Source organism: Prinia subflava, chromosome 1 (genome assembly GCF_021018805.1).
Source record: "Prinia subflava isolate CZ2003 ecotype Zambia chromosome 1, Cam_Psub_1.2, whole genome shotgun sequence".
Taxonomy (NCBI): domain Eukaryota; kingdom Metazoa; phylum Chordata; class Aves; order Passeriformes; family Cisticolidae; genus Prinia; species Prinia subflava.
Window position 1 is genome coordinate 84,341,584 of NC_086247.1, and position 22,332 is coordinate 84,363,915.

Genomic DNA, 22,332 nt, shown 5'->3' on the forward strand with positions numbered 1-22,332 from the left:
GACAATGCAGACTAAAGTATCCAGTTAAAACTCTGTAAGGAGAAAATATGTTTTTTAAGGAAACAGAACACAAGATGAGCCCTCTGTAGATAAAGAAAACAAGTCAGAAAAATCAATGGTTATAGTAAGAACTCCAAGAGTCTATCACTCATCATACGTGTTGTTCCTCATAGTGCAGTATGCTGATGGGTCTGGTCCAGGAAAATCAGCCTGGAGGAAATAGTACAGCAAACCAGTTAAACCCCCATGTGGGCTTGTCCACAGGACCAAAGAGCTCTGAATTTAGGTGGATGAAAAGGGGAACTCTAATTGTGACAAAGGATGTGTTTAATGCATGCATAAGTAGATTTGCTGAGATCACACCTTCAGTCTCTTTGGGTTAATTTCCCTATTTTCATGTTCCCAGGAAGTCCTACAATAAAGACAAAAGATTATAGCTGTAGAGTCTCCTTCCTTGTGGTTCTGATTCATATATTTGAAGTCAGGTTGATTATTTTTTGGACACAAATATGAATTTATATCCCTTATTTTGGCATTTAAAAGGGGTTAGAATCTTATTTAGCACTCTTTCTCTGCCAGCTAATCATATATTTCACATGCTTATTTTTCCCTAATTATTCACTTAGACTCACACCAGACTGTAGCAACTTTGAACTGCTTATATATAAAGTCTGGTGTTTGAAAGAGAGTAAGTTATATTTGAAATTTCCCACTGTTTTTTAAGTACATAAATACACATGCAGTGCCAAATATGCCTTTCCAGTATATAATAATAGGGATCTAATTGCACCAGTTTCCCAAGGGGCATAAAAGTAGAAAAGCAGAGCCTGCGTGGAAAACACCCTTTCTTTTTCGCCTTTGGCTGTGATAGGCTCCCACCTACGGAATGAAATTCCATCCTCACAGAAGTCTATAGCGGAGATTTGACTGACTCCAGGGGGGTGGATTTGGGCCCACATGCCTGATTTCAGGGTGTGATTCTGGTGATGAAGCAAGCTTTAAGGACTGGGTAAGAATATTCACTGTGGAAGGAAGTTATCCTTGATAACGTTTTCTCCAGTCTCTCTCCCGTGCTGGAATAACTTTCTCCTTTGGTGTATGATTTCATCTTTCTGAGGAAGACTAGGAAAAGCACTTACTAAAAAGACACTCAGCTTCTGGAAAAGCTCAGAGGGAAAATTTGCTTTTTGACTGGGCTTGTACAAACCCAGTGGCACCCATGGCAAAGTAGTGGTCCTTCTGGGAAAAAGAGACAATTGTGACAGCTGTAAGAACCCTAGTTTAGGCTGCTTGTACCCCAAGATCTGCCGACTGGAAATCAAGTTTCCCAGCAGATCACTGCCCTCAGAGTATAGCTAAGGGGCCATGCTAATATTTCCTTCCTGAAGGGAGACAGCACATTGGGTTGTCCTTAATGTGAACTGCATGAACTTTTGTACCTTTTCCTTTTCTTCTTGTCTTCTCAGAAGGAGGAGGATTTGTCCCAATATAGCCAAAGCATGCTGTTATGCAGGACTGGCTTATAAACAGCATTTAATAAAGATCGTCCTTTCTAGTCTCATGTTTTCAAGAATAATGTGGTTTTCATTCATACCGTACTGAGTTAGGTGGTCTCAGTTTATTACTACCAGTATATTTAACAATACTTTGAAGTGTGAATTCCTGGGTCTCACCAACTCAGTTTTTCCAATAGATGAATCTCAGGCAATGAGGTTTTTTGGTACATTTTTGTTTTTTCTCCTGTTTCCCTAGTGTCAGCTGTAACAACCTCAGCCCAAGTAAAAAAAAAAAAAAATCTGATTTACTCCCCATCCTGTTTGTATATAGAAAATCAAATCCTTGTTTTGGAGCTATTTGCTGTGGTGGTTGCTGGGATTGCTTCACTGCTGGAAGATGAGGTGGGATATTGCTGGGTGTGTTGATCCACCTTTGTGTCTTACCCTGCCCTTGAGTTGCATGGGAAACATTATTGAAGAACAGGGTGCAAACGTTGCCATTCCCTCCTCTTCAACTTGTCTTTTTGTCCATCGCTCACTGAAGGAACGTAAATAAAATTTTGTATACACAAGTCATAAAAAAACCCCCAAAATGCAAGTTTGGGACTTGGTTGTATTTGCTAAGCCTACACACATATGCATTATGGTAGTGATGCCTGTTAAAACATTCATATCTCTTGATTAAAAATCTCACCTAAAGAATGAAGTGCATCAGTGCTTATCTTTTACCATTCACTCAGTGCCCTATGTAGTCACACACAAACAGGCAAAACAGTAAGTAATCAGACCTTTTAGATCTGCCTAACCCACTTTTTGTCTTTATTATGAAACTAAGATTTGGTCAACTGAGGTCAAGTTGTGTACTTAACACAGCTTCCATTATAGTCAGTGAACTCTGTAACAGAGAGTAAAGTCAAAATATAAACAGAGAACATTTCTGCAGCAGCTCTGGGCTGGGATTAACTTGGATCACCTAGTCTTCTGCTTTTAATGAAATTCTCTCCCTTGTATTTTCTTGTTTGGAAGAGAGTCCAAAGTTATCTCATGCTAATTTAGTTAGGCAGTGCCCTCCAGGGATGTCACAGGCCTCCATGACCTCTCCAGAGAGACTCAGCAAAGGGATGAGGAGAATTAAACATTCCTGAGAAATTGCAAAGCAGGAGCCCCCAGAGATTTCACATAGAAATGAGCTCCAGACTAGCTGCCAGAGACCCAAGTCACCTTTTCAGCACTTCCTTGACATGTCTCTGCCAGTCCCATCTGGCTTGATTCAGGGGGTCAGCGTGGGGACTGAGAGGTGGCAGCTAGAGAGGGCAGGATTCGAGGGAGGTCTGAACACAGTAGTCTCAGGCTTTAGATGCTTCTCCAGGATGTGCAGCAAGATGGTTTTATTTCCTTTCCTTCCCACATGGTCTCATGCTTTGCTATTTTCTTTGTGCTGAAAGGGGGAAGGATACTAAGCGAGGAGGTTTAATAATAAGTTTAGTTATTATTTCACCATGTGATGCAACAGTATTTTCATACTTGATTTTACAACTACCTCTTGGGTCAAATGCAGAAAAGACTGTGGCTTCAGAGAGCTACTTACAGGGACATGAACTACACACCCCACTTTCCTCTCTTTTATGTTACTAGGCTGTGGAAATTAATGAAATTGATTTCATATAAAGCCAGAATTAGGCATGGTGTGTGGGATGGAATATTTCTCTGGGAAAATACTCAAAGAGTTAATTTACAAGTTTCCTTCAATTATTTTTCAAAAAGGGAAAAAAAATTCTGAAGTTTAGGCTAGAGAGCAAAAGACACCACTGTAGCTTATTAGTATCTTGATCACCTGAGTAGTTATCTCTCTATTTCTTGCATCATAACAAAAATGTGCACTATCTCGAGAAATGTCTATTTTGTTGAATTTTGAAGAATGTAATCTAACAATGATTTCTGTGTGATCTCAACATTTCCTTGCTCCTTTAATTTGTCTTTAAGTAGTCCAAAGCTAGTCAGTATTAAGGAATAATGTTTGAACTCCCACCTTTCTATATAAAAGTGCAAAGTCAAATCTAATTATATAATAAATAATGCACCTCATCATGAAATGTCTGTGCTACCCTTAGCTTTCTTACAGCACTTTAGTTGCATAAATAATTGCTTCATAGACAGGACAATTTGGGCTGTAAGATTAGATGCTTTAGTGAAGGCCCCAAAGAGAGTCATTAACACTGCTGAGACTGGGACACTGCTCATCATTTGGTTGCACCAAACTGAAACCAATAAGCAGGCTGGACCTAAAGCTGGATCCTTGTAATTAGAATACGGTTTATGGTATAGCTACAACAGAAAATATACAGAGCAGAGAATTGTGTCCATCTGAAATATGTTTCAGCAGTTGAGTTATAAATCTCTGAGAAGAGGAATAAAAAGAATTGAATGAGACTTGCATATGGAAACCAGCCTATAAGAGATGATGGTGTCACCGTGGTGATAAATCCATTGCATTCTGCAATGACTCATGCCTGTGCCACTGTTATTTGCCTGAGAACAGACCTCTGGCCCTCGCCAAGTGATGCGTGTGGGAACGCTGTTCCCGGTGCCTGACCTGCGGGAGTCGTTCCAGCCCTAATGGCGGAATACCTTGTGTGTGTCGAGTCTTGCTCACGTCCACTGGGGAGGGGGGGCCCTTAATTTGTCTGGATGCGATATGAGCAATGACTTCTGACATGCATGTAGCAGAGATTTATTGCAAGCAAAAGCTGAAGTGTGATAATGCTACTGGGGTATTCTGTAATAATATGGTAAAACACTTGTCATCACTTCATCTCAGGCAGTGAAAGTCAATTGTATATGCTACACAGAGACAGATAAAAAACATAAGTATGCTTAAAACTTCATATGGTTTGCATTTTTCGTAACAGCTCTCCTGACTCTAATATAAGACAGGTTTTAATTTTGTTTTGGGTAAGTGGATGTGCTTACAGTCTCACACCCACAATTCCATGGCTTTAAATAGAATGGCTCCCAGGGTGCATAAAAGAACACATGCTGTTATGTGAAGGATTTATCCAGGATGCCAGGATTGTATTTATTGCTGGGAACAAACTGAATAAAAATTTCTATTCCATTCTGACACTAGCCCATGGAGAGCCTGTATCTATGGTTTCAGTGCAGATCCTTCCCTTTCCCTGGCGCAGGATTTGGTGCGAGTGACTGCTGTTGCAGGAACAGTAATTACTAATGACGGCGGAATCAGAATGGCCAGAGCAAGCCAAGGGAAGGTCAATGCAAAATGCCCTCCCAATGTATTTTTGAGCATGCTCAAAAGTAATCTTCACACTGCCTTTTCACATCTGCGCAGCACAGCCAGACTTCTAAAGCACATCCTTTGGTTTCTGGGCTCATTTTGCTGTTGCCTTTTTCTAGCTGAGATTTCCATGCCCCAATTTGGCATGGCAGAGATCGTGAGCTTGTACCCGCCCCTGAACACGGAGGGACTCGGTCAGAGCACCTGTGGTGTTAACACTGTGGCACTGAGCCTGTGAGGCAGATTCCTCTGTCCCAGGGCTTGGGTTGAGACCGCCAGACTCTTTGCATAAGCTGCTGTATCACATGGTGGCCGTTTTGGGTACTGTTGGCCTAAAATTGAACTTGTGACATGAGGTAAAAATAAAAAAGAAAATAAATCCCTCTGTATTGCATTACCGTATCCCCGAGGCATCAAAGTTGTGCGCTTGTCTCAGTCTGTACTCAGCCAAGAGAATTTAGCATCAAATTCCAAAATGTTGTCACCTGAAATGTTCTGGTGAAGGAGAAGGAAAAGAAATCCATTGTACCAGGAATGACATTATTTTAGCATCCTTTTTCTCTTTTTTCAGGTGACTTCTTGCTTTTTAAAGTTAGTAAAACTGTGCCTGATGTGCAATTTTATCACTGTCTCAGACTTAATGGAGGAAATTTTTTTACTTCTAACTCCAGTACACTGAAAACTGCACTAAAATCAAAAAATGATGTGTTCAGTGATGTGTTTAAGATAGCAGGCTCTTTATTTACACATATTATTCAGACAAGTATTCTAATTTTTTAGAACCCAACTGATAGTAGATATTTTTCTCAAGAGGAGTAAATTAACATTTCAATTCATCTACTTTAGATTAATATTCAGAAATGTAACATCTTTGGAAACTCGTAGCTGTCTGAAGAGAAAATGCATGCAGTTCAAAAGTGTGAAGCAAGAACTCTGGAAATTTGAGGGGGAAATGTAAATTATGAAACAAATTTCAAGTTAATTTTATTTCCTCAACTCACTCTTTCTCCCTGCTTTTTCTTTCAATAACACTGTTCGTAAATTATATCTCAGTGCTCTTGCTTTGTTACTCTTACTATCTTAAAGGATTGCTCTTCTTGCTTCCCAATTACACCCTCAAACATCTATAAACATTATGAAGTGCTGCTTTATTATCTCTGAGCCTATCTGCCTGTGCTCTGGCAGTTCTCTGCTGCTCTTAGCAATTTTATTACAGTACAACTAGAGGTTTAACCTGAGTCAGGGCCCATTACCAGATAGGTACTGGACCAACCTACAAACCTGGAGTAGAGAAGCTAGCAAGCTGCAGAGGCAGTTTTGACAGATGGGAGGAAAGGAAAGGAAGATTTGGAGAGAGAAAATAATTTTCTGAGTCATGGTATGGATAACAGCATTTTTGTTTCTGTGGAGAGCAGTAGTACTTTGGCCCCATAGATCATGCTGTTCCTCCTGCCCCCATCACAAGTCAGCTTGTGCTTAGCTGTAAGTGTTTAAGCAATCCAGGAAAGAAATAGGAGGTAAACAGGTGTTAGAAGCAGGAACCAGGATATTTTTACAGTCAAATGTTGCACTGTAAACATTTTGTGATCAATATCTACATTGTGATCATTATTGTGAGGCTGATAGTTTTGCTCCAGTGAACATGCCAGTACTTGACTTGAAAGCCACGTCTGTTTTCTTGTGGTTAGATCATGACCCCAACCAGCCCTTCCTGGCATGGGTCCCTAAGACTTCTCTGCCCTCACCGCAACCTGGGTACAACCCTTTACTTCAGCGGTGAGTAATCCTGTCAAGTGGGAGTTTGCCTCTTTGTGAAGAGGTGTTTTGTCTTACATTCATATAAAAATAGCAGGGAAAATTAATTCTGGAAGGGTAAAAAGGGAGGGGAAAGCGCGTCAAATATCTTTCCGAATCGTCTGCTAGGTGGAGCCTGGGAAACATGTATTTGTTCTATAGAGTTGTCCATGTATTCAAATCTGAGTGGCTAAACTCTCACATACTTTCTGCAATTCAGATTTTTCTTTTTTTTTTTTTTTTTCTCTTTAGCTTTGAATTTCTTTCCCTTTTCTCTTAAACAGAGTTTAAGGAAGCTCTTTGTTAGCAATTGCGACAATATCCTCCAAAATTGAAATGAAAGAAACAGAGCATATGTGCATCCTTTCTGTATTTTTTCATTAATTTACTTTGTGTCACACATGTCACTTCCAATCTAACCATTTGAAGAATAAACAAACCATTGTGGACTTAAAAATCTGTTCAAAATTTTTTGGCAGGAAAAAAGGACTATATTAATTTTCATTGTTGGTTGAGCTTTCCCAACAAGCAGCTTTACTGTTTCTTTTTTGCCTCCAGCTAGCAACTAAAGATCAGTTATAAAACTGTATACAAATACTTCCACATATTGAAAGAACAATATTTTGACATTCAGTGACACAAGGAAAAAAAAAAAAGGAGTAATCTAGTTTTTGATAACACAATGGGAACTTTGTATTCACCCGTGGTCTATGTGAGAAACACCATGTTGCATTAACAGGGAAGGTTGACCTTTAAGGTTTATCTGGATTATGATTCTTGTGGTTTTTATTAATAGAACTGCCTACTAAAGTTTCACAAGTCCTCCTTGAAATCTGTAAAACAATTTGCCTATCTACTTACGAGAGAGAAGTTAGACAGTATTTCCCAGTATTTCCTACAGATGTGAGGGCTTTTGTTTCAGAAGACATTGATATTGTTTTCATTTGAGATGGTCCACAAAGATTATCAGGTATTTTATTATCTTAGTAACTTTATAATTGTTGGATCATTATCTTTCAATGTATCAACTATACTCTTGCAACTTGAAAGAGAAAATCATAGACCTGAACACAGTTCTGCTCTGAACAAGTTCACCTCTAGAGCCAAACCATAGGATGTGACTAAATCAGCAAGCATGCTTCAAGTTGCTTCTGTGGAAATTTCTCAACTGTAACTTCGAAAATTTCTGAGAAAGTTTATAAAATGAGCCCCTATCTCATCCTGGGAGACTTGCTATTTGTTTACTCTCCTGGGATTCTTAAGGTAAATTTTCCATTTTTTCTTATCAAATGATGGGGTTTTCTCTCTCAGAGGAAAATGTTTTCATCTCAAATCTGTTCCCATTTTATATTTTTTGTGCCAGCGATGTCTATGGTTTGCAAATGGTGCTTTTCTGAATGGAAGCAGCTGCCATGTCATAAGTACTCAATGTCTCCTCTGCGTGAGCAGAAAAGACACAGCTGAAGGAAAACTTTGTACACAGACTTTGGAGTCCTTATGTTCAGCATTACACAGCAAAGGAAGAAGCATATCAAAATGTATTTAAACTGATGAGATCTGATAGATACTTAAATGGTGTTCAGAAGGATTTTTCCATGAATGAAGGTTCCTTGAGCAACAGATCTTGCACCAACGCTGTGATTTTTGGTAATCTGAGAAAACAGGATGATGACTCTTTAGAGGAAGGGAAGAGGCATGTGTCCTGCCCTTCTTGGGAAGTACCTCTTTTGCTGGAGGTTTTAAGAAAGGGTTGAGCATGTGAAAAGTCACCAATTGCAATGATAGACAATGACTTTAACCCTGAACTTATGTTTGCCTTTCAAATACAAGCTGTGACAGCCCAGTAAGGTTCTTACTTATTGGGTGTGCACCCTTGCTTTTTAAGTAGCTGAGCAAGAAGGCTTGTAATTTAGGGGGGAAAAACATAGTAGTACATTGATTATGCATACTGCTATATTCCTGCTGTCACTGGCTTCTTGGGAGTATCGGCATGCCTGGCAGCACATCCCTGTGGTTTTCTTTGGCAAGAGTCTCCCTGCTGTGCTTGCCTTGACCTATAACATTGTCAGAAACAAGTACTAAAGCAATAGTCATTACTCTAGACTGAACTCCCATTGTGGCAGGGAGCATGGGATCATGCCCAGCACTTTTGTATGCTGGCTGTCAGGCAGAGGCAGCTTACAATTTACTCTGATCACAACAGTTTTGTGCTGCACTTCAGCTTCACTGGTGTTTTTCAGCCGTGTGTGCTATGCCCCTGTTGTGTGCCAAACGTGTGAGCATATTTTTTTCCACCCCCGTGTTGTGTATTATATGTAAGTCTCACTGTGTCTTTGTATAATCTCCTTGTAAAACACACTCTGGGTACGCCCAGGACACACCTACTCTTTTAACAGTTGCAGAAGTCAATCAGATGTGGGTGACTCAGCCCTCAGTGTAGCACCTTTTCTTCCTTCTCTGCCCCTCCAAAAGTGAGTAAATAGATAAACTGGGAGTCGGTTTGGGTCCAGAGCTCTGAGTCAATGTCCCGTCTCACTTTTCTAAGGCACCATCATCAGTTGTGGTCAGTTCTGTAGCAGCTTGAGAAACCACAGCCAGTCGGCTGGGCTGTGTCAGGAGGAGCGGGGCGGTGGCATCTGGAACTGCTTGGCGTCCCAGGCAGGCAGGAAGTGCGTGCACAGGACATCTCCACACGCCGCTCAGCACGGGAGATGCCAAGCAGCCTCTATCAATGCCAGCGCAGTTGAGTTGGGACAATGCAGGAGGGAGGTGGTACAATAGCCCTGTCTTTTGTGGCACAAATGGAACAGTCCCTCATGATGCACGCAGGAGCAGCAGTCATGCCAGGCCTTTGTGCTCGCCATATGGGGAGAAGGCTCTCCTTTGCTCCCACATCCCTGTAAAGGCTCATCATGCTTTGGCCCAAAACACTCAATTCTCCTTCTCAGCAGTGACCCCAGCAGGATAGCTATGTTTGGGATCACTAGAGTACCATATCCAACCCACTAAATGCTTCTGCCCACTTCTAGACAATAGAGTACGGAATACCATAAAGATAGAATTTCTATAAATGGTGATAATGTACTCTTGGGTCTCTCCAGGTGGTGATGTTTTCTAACTTAGTCAGAAATTGCTCCCTGATTGTTGACAGCCTTGAGGTAACCCATTCCTTCTGCAGTGATAAGTAAGTTGAGCTAGACATTCACCAGCCTCTGCTTCTTTGCCTCTGAAACTCTGAAACAGACAATGCACCATGCATCAGGCTACAACTATCTGTTCCATCTCCTAAAGTAAACATTACTGATTTGGTTTGATTTTTTTTTTCCTCCATGTGTGGCAAATACAAAGCCAGAATTTCTCTGCTTAACACCTAGAAATAAGTACAAAAGTGGTTTTTTACAGTATAGGTCTTGGAAAAAAACTGCTGTGTACCAGTACAGGGCAATAGTAATTAGTACCAACAGGAACATGTCCTATTTATCCCACTGTGGGACCTGTTCAGTCATATCTGGTTTGGGTCTTGAATTGGATGAGACATATGAAAAGGCTTTATACTTATTCTTTTGAATAAAAATGTCTTTTATTTCTAGAGCAGAAATCATCAGCTGTACTTTAAAATCTTAAAAAGTCTGATTTATTTTTGCTCTTGAATAGGAAGTTACCTGATTATGAGCCCATTTTAACCATACATAGAGGAAGAGCAGACAGTGAAACAAAAGTCTCAAATATATGGAGTTAAACATAATCTCAACTACCGGGTCTCTGTTATCCATGGATGACAGCCCAGTTAATAAATGTTTTCTTACTGGGATGCTAGACTGGAAGTTAATGGTGAAACACATCTACAACATACTCCAGATTCTCGAGACAAGCAGACACATCACAACCATAGTGACAGTGGCATGCACAAAATGTCTCTGTATGCGGGTTGTGTTAGTCAAACTTGTGTTTTCCCATTTACTAGCCCAGGTGCAAACACTGCGTAAAGCAAAGAAATTTGAGCAGGGAGAAAACTGGGTCATGTTTTGGATATGTTGCTTGAAAATGGTGCTTACTACTGGCAGGGGTTTATATAGAGAAAAGGGTAGAAGGGAAAGATGAAAGAGTAAAGATTTTGGCAGAGGCTGGAGTTCAGGCATGCAGAACAGATATCCTAGTCTGCATAATCATAAAAGTGTGTCTGCTTGCTAGACTAGCTACGTATCTCCTGTTAGGTTTCTGTCTTTAAAAGTAAATGACATACAAGCGCCTTTAGACTTTGTGACTCGCTAGACAAGAGTCAAAAAGAATTCAAATATGAAAAATATGTTTTGTCACTTTTGCCATTAAGAGAGGAGTCTTACTCTCTTGGAGAGTCAAAGCCTGAATTGTTTTTGAGGTAGTTTTCTCCTCCTTTTCAACATCTACCCATATTTTGTTATCTGGACTGAGCAAAAAATTAGGGAGAGGGTGGCAGAGCTGAACACAAGTGATTTCTTTACCCATCTAAAAAAGCCTTTACAAAGAAGTACAGGAAAATCCACAATTCTCAGTTCCTGCACCAGAAAAATTCCTAAAATATATGACCTTGTGATGGTTAAAAGATAGCCAAGAGCCAAAGCTGGGCAATGTTTTTATCCCAGTTCAGCCATGTCATGGGTCATGTGGTTCAGCATGTGAACAGGAAGGTGAGAATGGGTGAACTTTTGCCTCAGTTGTGCAGTCCATCAGAGAATAAATGGAGCAAATCACTCTGCAGCTGGATCAGGAGGTGAACGGCTGAATACCTCTCACACAGAGGCCTTTGTGTTCTGGACATGATCTAGCATTATGATGGGACGCACTAATCTGAGGCTTTGTAGCAATTACTAACCCATTATCACGCTAGAACATGAGATCATTTATCTTCTAATTCAGAGTGTCACCTGTTCTTCATTTGCCAGTCAATAACCATTAATTACTTTCAGTGGAAATTTAAACAAAGCTTTTCCCCTCTGTTAAAACCAGTAAGCCATTCAGGAATGACAAATAAACCTGGAGCTGTATCACCCCCTTTCCTCTCGTTCTCAGCCTCGAGAATGGTACAATATGATTTCTTAAAGGAAATGCCTAGAAATTCATAGGTCAAGGACCTTTATTAGTCTGATGTGAGGAGAATCACATTCCTGGCGCTTGATGAAGGGACACGATATAGCTACTGCCTGTGCATGGATGTCTTATTGGTTGTCATGGGCTGTACTTGAGGAAATATAATTTTGACTGTGGAACTTGTTCAAGGTTTCTTCTCTTTTCTGTTTTGCCTTGGTAATTTTTTACAGACTGTTCATGCAGACCCATTCGAAGCAACAGCAGTTGGTCACCTTCCTCAAAGCAAAACAGAGCTATCACTTACTTTGTAATTTTTAGCATGTTAATTTTTTTCATACCTGATTGGATTGAGGTAACTCTAAGTGCCAAAAACTGCAAATGCCAGAAAAAATAAAAGAACCCACAGTGATAGATTCTCAAGTAACCATTAATCTAAACATTCTTTCCTGGTAGGATTTGAAGCAAAAATCACTTTTAGCGACTGTATGCATTGTTTGATCATTTCTAAGTTGATCCTGTTGAAATTTACTGTAGTTTAAGTTGCATTGCTAAGACAGTGATTGCTGGCTTTTTGAAATGGTAGACAAAAGTTGATGAATCCAAATGCATAAAACCTCACTGAGCCCATTGTCAAAGGCTTGTTTTCTGTTAGTATTTTGCAGCTGCCTCCTTCAGTGTGTTTTAGAGTAAAGAGAAACTTTCAACTCTATTTCATATTCATACACAAAGTAATGTGTAAATATTTAAAATACTCGCTGGATCGCTGAATGTTTTGGCATAAGTGTCTAAACTGAAACTGTGTCAAAGGAGTTAAAATACTGAGGTGTTTTAAAGCAGAGGGGTGGCAAAAAAATTGTTGGAAGTCTGATCCTGCTTCTGCTTAGACATATTAATATTGCTTTACCAATGGTCATAGTAAATAGCAGGTGCTTATGCTAATTGCATATTCAGTCAACCAATGTAGCATTTTGGGGTAAGGGGGGATTTTTACCAATAAACGAGGTTTTGATTTTGCATCTCTCTCCAATGTAACTGACACGACAGTGTCAAGGCAAGAAAAGTTCATTTACGTACAGCAAACATCCACCAAAGTTGGGAGGAGAACCACTGCTCCTGACTGACGGATTGTCTAACGCTGGAAATCCTTATTTGCCCAAATAATGCCCTCTCATACAAGGAAGCATGTTGTTTTCGGCTGGACTGCTTAAGGAAGCCTGAAGGTCTGTGAAATCAGGGACTAGGCTGGGAGAACCAAAACTATCAACCACTTATTTTAGATACTCCTGTTACCTTTCTGTGCAGCTGCTGCTACTGTGAATCTTGCAAGCTTGTCCAGTCATGAAGAAACAGGAGTTGATGATTTATGGTGACCTCTCAAATCAGCAGGGAAACCCCAGGATTCCAAAAAAACTCATATGAGAGATACAAGTTAAGACATCTCCTCCCCACAAGATGAGTTTCATCAGCCAGTTGGGGATTTCTGCGTCATTGGCTAGGATGTTCAATCCTGGAAAGGAAAAATAAAGTTGCTGCCATTGTCCTGCCCAGCAGGTCATCTCCCTGAAGCACAATTTATAATTTATGTCAAGGACTTACACAGGAGTTGCCCAAAACTGAGCCTTCCATGCATGTTCAAGAAGTAAAAAGTTTCAAAAGGAACGTGTTAATAAAATCTTATCAAAACTTTGGAAGATGCATAAAATAGTAACTGTAAAGAAAAATGGCTCGCACTGAGAACCATTTAAGTGGAGTGTATTGCCTTGCTGTGCAGGACACTGATTTATTGAGAATAGAGAGGAAAAATTGAATATTTCAGGTGGTATTTACCAAGAGAAACTGAGCTATCCCAAAGCTTTTATTAATCTGATTTGCAGAGTATCCACTACCATCAAGGGACCTACTAAAGTTGTTTTCTTTAAAGCTGATGTGAAGAGGTCAATGCAAATAGCATCATGGATTACAGTGTGAGAGGATGACAGTCCTTTTTACCATATGGAGCGAGAGTTGAATTATTTTGTTTCCTTTTTCTGGTTATTTATTAAACGAGGATCATGCCATACAGGTATTCCCTTTTCCTCTCCAAAGGAAATGAAGCGTTTGCATCTTTTTGATTGATCTAAAGTAATAATTAATCTGTACAACTACAGCTCCTATGCAGTCAAACAGTCACTAGAGCACTGCCTTGTATATCAGAAAATTGAAATGTACCTGTGGTGATATCTCAGACAAGTCACACATGCCTTTGTATACCTCTTTTCCATCTGCTTTCTGACTTTCATGCTGACTTAGATAGCCAACCCTCTTAGATGGCGCCCACCCATCATCACTTGCTTTTGAAAGAGGACTCTGTGAAAGACATGCTGTGGGAATTAAAGGCTGGTCCCATGAAATGCAAACACGTTGACAATCCAATGAAGTTTTGCTCCAAAAGATACTGCAAAACTCTTGCTGCACGAACAGTCCTCTGAAACTGATGTTGATGGTTGTGTCGCTTTTCCACCAGGGTTTTCTCTGTTCCTGTGTCAAAAGTTTCTTCTACTGTACTTTAATATGTAATATTCAACATATATTCAGCAGGGACACTGGATTAACTTTGTTAAATATCTTTTTCAATACTTACTCTTAATTAAAATCTCATTTTAGGCAAAACAAATGTGGCAGAAGAAACAGCCAAAAGGATCCATATTTTCATGCTTCAGTGTGTTTGACATCACTCTGTAGCAGACAGACAACAGCACTCTGGACTGAAATATTACAAAATTTTGCTCTTTTCCCCATATCAATGTCAGTTCATGCAGTGCTTTAAACAAGTGAATCCACGCTCATGAGCACTAAACCAAGTCTCAGTGTTCAAAAGTAAACATATTAAAGTCTCCCCTGCAGAAACTCCTGCTGTGAAACAAATTGAAAATCAAATACAGCATTGTTTTCTGTAATAAGAAATAATTGAACTCTTTTCAGAGTTGCACTGAACTGGTTAATAGCCACTGTGTAAAGAAGGTGCTAATTTCCCCAGCTTGGGGTATGTGTGTGTGTACGTGTAGTTATTTCCAAATCAAAAATGCGGTAATACAATATCATGTACCAAAGAGGCCACTTACATGTGCACTGAATCTGACTTTGTTTATCTTTCTGCAGGCCATGTGGTTGATGTTGCAAACGGATGAGCCTGAGGACTTTGTCATAGCCACTGGGGAGGTCCACAGTGTCCGTGAATTTGTGGAGAAGTCATTTAAGCACATTGGGAAAACCATTGTGTAAGTATGAGGATGAGCGAGTAGCCACAGGTTAAACATTTCTAGCCTCTCACATTTGCTGTGACAAAACAGAATATTTTTGGTCTGCATTCTTCTTTCCCCCTCCCCCTCACTTTCTGCTTGTATCATATGAGACCTTCCATGCATGAATGACTGCCACTGCAGATATGTCTAGTGTTGCTCCCTAGATCATTAAAAGGTAGATGGGTTAATCTTATTTTTTTTATCAAAGTCTTCATTTTTTTTTCTCCCTGTCTTGCGGTAGGGATGCCCCTCCAAAGATGCTAGGAGCAGAGTGCTGATCATCCCCTTCCTGCAAGAGGGGCTTTTCTGCCCCATTCTCCATTTCGTGCCCCAGATTCCACAGTCCTGCTCCCATCCTCTATGATCTGAAGAGTTGACACCCACCAGTCCCATTCTTTCCAGGTGACAGCCCATCAGCCACACTACAAGGCTTATGTAGCAAACCCCTCTACATTCCTATCAGCTCTTCTCCTACTAAGCTGTAGAAATGTTGAACAGTGGGTGCAGAATGTTTACAATGCATATTCCACATAGTTTGATTGAAAATACAAAATTCCTTCCCAAGGCCGTATAATAAAACCAGGATGGCTTGGTGAGCGCTTTCTGTAATTTATATTTTTATTGTTTATTATTTTTTCAATTTCCCTCCTTCTGTATCTTCTCTGGGCCCCATGCATCAACATACCAATCTCAGCTGGAAAAGGGAGAGGAAAGCCACAGGCTCTTCCATGACGCTAGCGCCAGGGCTGTTCCTCAGGCCATCAAAGTCACTTGTGCAGCTGGTGAACTTTTGACAGGGCCAATAAGTTTTACTTGGGAACAAAAACTTGACAAATTCAATAAATATGCAGAAGTGCACAGATATATACAATATTATTTGAACAGCCAGTGGGTGGCTGGGGAGGTAATAACATTTTCTCCTCAATGAGTTTTTAGTCTGGTTTCAATTTTTGGCATCAACTTCCAGAAAAAAGAAATTCTGATGAGGGAGAGAGAGACTGTATAAATAGTATTTCTAACCCAAAAGCTCAGTTTGGGGAATAAGCTTCTATCCATATTTTTCACATTTCTTGATTGCAAGATGTCCCTGTGATCACACGTTGTCCCATATACCTTAACAGTAGTGAGGTTTGAGAGGCTAAAGGGGAGATAATAAGAACATTAATAATTGCTTTTTCTTTCTTAATTTTTCTTCTCTTAATAGTTTTGTTTCTTGTATTTATAAGCTGATTCTACCTAGTAAGAATGGTTAGGAAAATGCTGCAGATTCAACTGCTCTAGTGATTTTGAGAACTACCATGTCCATGTCTAGTATTATTTGTCAAAGCAACAATGAATGTTTGGTGAACAACTTTTTCAATTTTTAAATTTTTGTTACCTACAATTAGAGGCTGATATGTAAAGGACATTCACCTAACTGAATGTCTTTATTTGCAGATGTTCCCCCACATCACAGTTTCTTTTGGTGTCACTGAATTTATCCCTTAGTTTAAAACTGAACTCCCTGCTTTGGTGTTGATTTAAGAAGTCTCAGCATTTCCCAAGAGTGACAAATGAGCATGTGTTCTTCAGAAACCAAATTAAGTCCTCAAGAAAATCGAAAGAAAATAACAAAGCCAGAAATAAAAGTGAAAGTACTTTTATTAATAGCTTCTGTTATAGATGGGATATTAAAGGATTACTTTAGATTTAGTTGTTCCTAACACTCAAAATTTTGTGTCCTGTTAGTTTAATTTTTTTGCTCACATGTGGCTCCATATGCTAGACTGTGTATCATTTATGTTGATGTTTAATGCAGTCAGTATTTGGATTGAATCAGTCACAATCTGGTCTCTCAGAAAAACTTCACAGTGTAACTCTAGTATAATGTGAAGCAGAGCAGGTATTTTGTGTGTATGAAGGCATAGTTGCCTTTTTTTATTACTAATCAATAACAATAATTTGTAAAAATTGTATAAGGACTCACTTGACACCTAGTGTCATGGATTTTTAGGAACATAAATTGCTTTGGAAATGGGGGCTTGGGTTTCTAGTCCCCTTGGCTCTTCTGAAGTTTTTCTTTCCTGTGAATAAATTTTTAATTCCTTAGGCCATTTACAGGTGATATACAAATAACTATCCATATGGGGACTGAGGTGACATTTTAAGTGCTAGTGATAATTTTGTTGCTGATCATTTTGACAGTGGCGTAACTCTGAACATTTTCCATGTAGCCTGTTCAGATGAACCAGCCGTTCTTTCCCCCTGCTCCCAGGCTGAGAAGAACATTATAACTCACCCACTACTCATCCAGTAGCCATTGCTCAACTTTCAGATTGCACTAAATGTAAAATATTCCTCAGGATTTAGGAAGTTTTGTTAAGAACCTCCATAGTTTTCCAGGCATCACCTGACCCATGCTTTTGCAGCACACACACGCACTCCTTGGCCAGCTGTCTGGTAACCTCTGTCTGGTAACCTTTCTTTGAAAGCCCAAATGATCTTCTACTCCCACCTCCTCCAGTTTGAATACATCTCCTTCAGGGAGTAGCCTGGCAGAAAAATCCTCCCTTTTAGCATTGTGAGACCCCACTGGTGGGTCCCATTTATCTGATACTTCACAATTTATGACGCACCTAAGAACCAGTGCATCAAAATGCAATGGCTAAACAAGTTGCCACAAGGATGGCTGCTTTCTTCCTATACTGTGCCTCAAAATTTGACTGAGTTATCTGAGGTTTCTGGGGTTTTTTTGCAAGATTGCAGGTATTCTGAAATTTTTCAACCTCAAAAACTTACCTGGGAGATTTCCAGCAGCCTTTTCCACAGCTATAACCATTGGCACATTTTCCCAGTACTGCTGTACAACATGCCTTTCAAAATTGATGAAATGATGGAGTAAATGTCCAGGATAGATGTCATGGCAAACAAAAGTTGATAGAGCTCATACCTCATCTGAGAAAACTGGGCACGTGTGCAGTGGCTCTTAACCATCCCTATTTGGTGCTTTGTCAGGGAAAGTAAACATAAAATCTTCACTGTCATATCATGATACCGCCGTAGAGAACAGGAAAAAGGGGATCCTGGCTGCCTCATCAGCCAACTAAAAATATTGATTTTATTTTTCAAGTTTTTTGTCTTCCTAACCATTCACATTAACTTATACAGCTGAAAATCCAGGACAGCCTAAAAAGTCTTTCCAAGTACAACATAATATTCTGTCCTGGCCAGTCATTAGCACATGTCAGGACTATGTCTTCTAGCCAAAACAAGAGAGAGAGAAACTTTACTACATTTTTGTAACTAATGAAATCTACAGCTGCAATAAGACTGATTCTCTCTCTGAAATGGACTGTAAAGTGTTCATGGAAGTTTATCGACCTTGTGTGGCTTTTTTCCTCTTACATTTCTTTTTCAAGGGAGAAATTTCAAATTATATTTATACAGTCCTCTGAATCATTCAAATTCAGTCCTTTGTACTAACAGGAAAGCCTCAGAGCTACAAATATTTTTCCCCTGTAAGGATTACATTTTTTTTTTCTTTTACTTTCCCTTCTGCCTATTACTAATTAAGCAGTACTTGGGGGAAACACTTCCCACCTATAATTTGAACTACAGCAGGGTAAACGAAACAGGCAAACGCTTGTCTTGACTAATTTTCTGCCATTAATCTTATTAAATTAGAACAGGATTGCAAAGATAGCCTGAAACCACTGCAGCACTCAGAGTTCCTTGCAGACTGCTACAAAGACTCCTGTCTGCAAATGTGGAAACTAAAAACAAACAAAAAAGAAAACAACAAAAAAAACCAACTGAAAAAGAAAACCTGTTCAAGCTGCAGAAAGATTTATTGTGGTTTTTATTAGTATAAAAATACATGCACATTTGTTACAGAAATATTGATTGCTTCCAGAGAAAAAATGAAAAATGAATATTTTTCTCTAGTCATTTGGTTCTATATACAAATTTTATCTTAATTAACATGCTAGTTGGTCTTACAAAAGGTCTGCCTAAAGAAGGGAAGTTTTCAGATAAGCTATAAGGTCTTCTGAGGTGAGCTCCTGTGGCCTCCTCAGTGGTAGTGAAGGTTGAACTGAGATTGAACCGAGGGAGAAGAGTTTTTCTGGTTTGTTTGTTGAGGGGTTTTTGTTTGTTTGTTTTTTCTTTTTATCTTAAAATGGAAGGCTGGGTTACAGAAACACATGAGATTTGAAGGATTGCTGTAAGAATGGAAAGCATGTGGGACATGGAGGCGGAGCCATCAGCAATCATCAGCAAAACAGCTGCTATTTCCAGATCTGGCTTTTGCCCACCAAAAATTGCTGGCTGGCCAGTGTTTTGTGTTCTGTTTAAAAAAGAAAAGAAAATGAGAAGTTTTCGGATGAAGAGGAGGGGAACAGAATCTCATAGAGCAACTGGAGGCATTTTGAAGAGAGGAGGTTGAAAGGAGCCCAGCCATGTCAGTGGAGAATGCTGGCCTGGGTGAACCTTTGCAAAAAGGAGTCCTCACTTAGGACGGCATCAATTTTGTCAACATTCTTAAAATAGAGTATATATTTCAGGGGGCATTTAACACACCTCAACTGGAGAATTAATCCTTTCAGCTGAGCAGGCCCTCATTACTTTCTTGTTGATACAAGGTTTTATCTTCAGGCAGATGCAATAACTGTTTCAGCCTTGAAATTAAGGCTTGAAGACTATAATAGCCTTATGATCTGGTCACATAGGAGTTATGAGAGTTTCTCCAATAGGAAGACTAGGTAAGAATGAAATGTGGTGTTCCATGGGAAATGTGATATTCCCACCCCAAAATGAAATTAAAATATTTGTCACAAATGCAATTTAGAAAAATACCTGATTTCAGGTCAGCTGGACTTCTTTGGGTTTTTTTCCTAACCTCCACTTTAAGAAAGAATAACTTATATTAGAATTTTTAAGCCATTCTTGAAGAAAGAAAAAAAAAACATTCTGAAAATGTAAAAGACTCTCTTTTAGCTATTACTAATATAATTTTGTATCAGGCTGACACTAATGGAACTTACTTGAAACTGAAACTTTTCTTTCCATAATGCCTTGATTTTCAGGGAAGCATTAATATTCTTTGAGAAAACATTTTATTCCCAACACCAGCTTCCACAAATTGGAGTAAAGAGACAGTGCTTCAAAAGCTTTCCAGTGAACTGGAAAGAGGAAAAAAAAGAAACAAAAAATAGGGAGACTAGCATGTATTCTTTTTAATCATCTTGTAATATGGGGAGTTGCAATTAAATTTTTTAAATCTGAGCTTGACCATGCTTGGACTATAGGACTACTAAAAAAAAAAAAAAAAAGAAACATTGAATACCTGATTCATCAGAACTTTTGAAAAAAAAATTACATTCCTTTATGATAGCATGCTTTTGATTTAAGCACAAGGTCGTGGTTAAGCAATCCCTGTATCTCTGACTATTTTGATGTATCAGAGCTGCTGCCAAGGTTGGTGGTTGAGTTGGTTGCAAAGGAACATATGAGGAGTCATATTTAAAGTTTCTCTACAAAAAAGATTACTTGCAAAAGATATTAATGGTCTGTTATATGGGGTCAGTTTTGCTGTTTATAATGTGCCAGGACACAATGAAGTGCTTTGGCTTAATTTTGTGTGTAGCAGAAATCAGGCCACAGATCTGAGAAATCTGCACAAATGCTGTATCATCTTAGCTGTGGAGGAAAAGCAAAATCCTCATAGAATTTTTTTTAATTTAATTTACTGTTCAGTTCCAAATATGAAAATATTTTCTATTGGCATTTATTTCATTATAAAGGTGATCATGATAGTTTTATTTTTTATAAAGAAGGTGAGCAGCTGTAGCCTCTAGTGGTTTTGAATATTTTTTTAAAATGCTATTGGTTCTGTTTCTATGCAAAGATCAAGCAAGGAGATGAAATGCATATACATGTTCAGTTTTCTCTGCTTCTGTGGAAAATTTCATTTTTATTTGATTTCTTCACCACCCCAAAAATATATGTACTTTGACTTGTTTCCTCCTAAATTACAGCCGGACCATTTGGTCCATTGCAGTGCTATTCCCACTCCTCCTCAATTATTCTGGCTCCCCTGTTTCCTTCCCTGCCCACCTCACACCCTACCAGGTGGGTACCCCAGCTTTTCACCTGCATAAACTCTTCTATACCTGTGGGAGTTTTCATTGCTTGAAGCTTGCTCTCTTACTGAATAGTTACAGGAAATGAAAAATAGTTGGAAACTCCAAAAATAAAAAAGCCAAAGAAGCATTCATCAACACTGATAATAAGTATTGTAACAATAGTGATATGTTAATGATAATAGATATTAAATTAAATTAAATGCAATCCACCCTTCTGTGAATCCAGAATTTAAAAGCTCTTCATTGTGAAGAACTTTTCAAGCAAGTAAGCCTGCTCATGCATTTGAATCTTAGTTTCATGGGTAATTGTGAGGTCATCGATAGCAGTGGAACCCACCAGAGCTGACCATTGGCTATCACCCTGAGCAACCCCACAGCACCCATCTCCAGCAGCGAGGCACTCCACATGGAAGTGCAGATGCAAAGTGCATCAACCTGCTTTTTCAGGAGCAGTTCCGTGGTCTCACCCATCCTTCTCCAGGTGCAGAACGTGCTGGCACAGGGCTGAGGCCATCAGCTGTGACAGGAACCCATCCTTGCTTCAGTGAGAGGGTGAAGCTACCCAGCGTGGGGCAGGCAGTGGCCTGGCTGCCGAGGCCCAGTGTCTGCAGAGCAGCATTTTGTGCACAGCCTGCACCAGGCCAGCAGGTGCCTGCATGGGAGCCCTGGGCTTTGGCACCAGCTGGGCTTGGGGGAGATCCACTCCCCATCCCCTATAAATTTAGCCTGGTCCTGATGAGCAAAACTTTCTCCAGCAAGGGATCCTTTGTGTTTCCTCAGGTTACACAAGGCTGTTTTCGTGCCTGTGTGGCATCTGCCCTGTGGAGCAGAAGTCTGGGTACTCTTTGTGGCTGGACCACAGCACAACGTGAGGGTTCCCCGTGCCCCTTCCACCATGCTTGTGCTTCAGGATAATTTGGCATGACATTTTCCAGTTAACAATTCTGACTGCAATTTGGCTATAAATTAAGGATGGTTTTGGTGTTTTTTTTACTCTTGCCTTGAGGTTTGAGGGGAAGAGGAGGGGGAGTTGGTTGACAAAATGGATATCCTGGTCCTGGTGTCCGACTGGCCCCTGCACAGTCGCTTTTATCAGCTGTATGATGACCCCAGCTGTGAGCACCGAGGTGCCAGGAGTAATTAGAAGTGCAGCTATCAAATGTTACTTTGTTCACAATGAGAAGCACTTTTTTTTTTTTTTTTTTCTCCTTGTGAACTTTTCACGTTAGTGGGCTGAACAAAACGGGTGGGGATTTCTTCTTAAGCCATTTCTATTG

The 22,332-nt window shown here is 39.8% G+C and overlaps 1 protein-coding gene across 1 annotated transcript in view; it reads left to right on the forward strand.

The window, feature by feature from the left end:
- GMDS (GDP-mannose 4,6-dehydratase) overlaps window positions 1-22,332 on the forward strand; it is a 407,005-nt gene that overhangs the window by 309,157 nt on the left and 75,516 nt on the right. Inside the window, exon 8 of the mRNA XM_063401307.1 lies at window positions 14,791-14,909. Coding sequence (XP_063257377.1) covers window positions 14,791-14,909 — 119 coding nt within the window. The remainder of the gene's footprint in view (window positions 1-14,790; window positions 14,910-22,332) is intronic.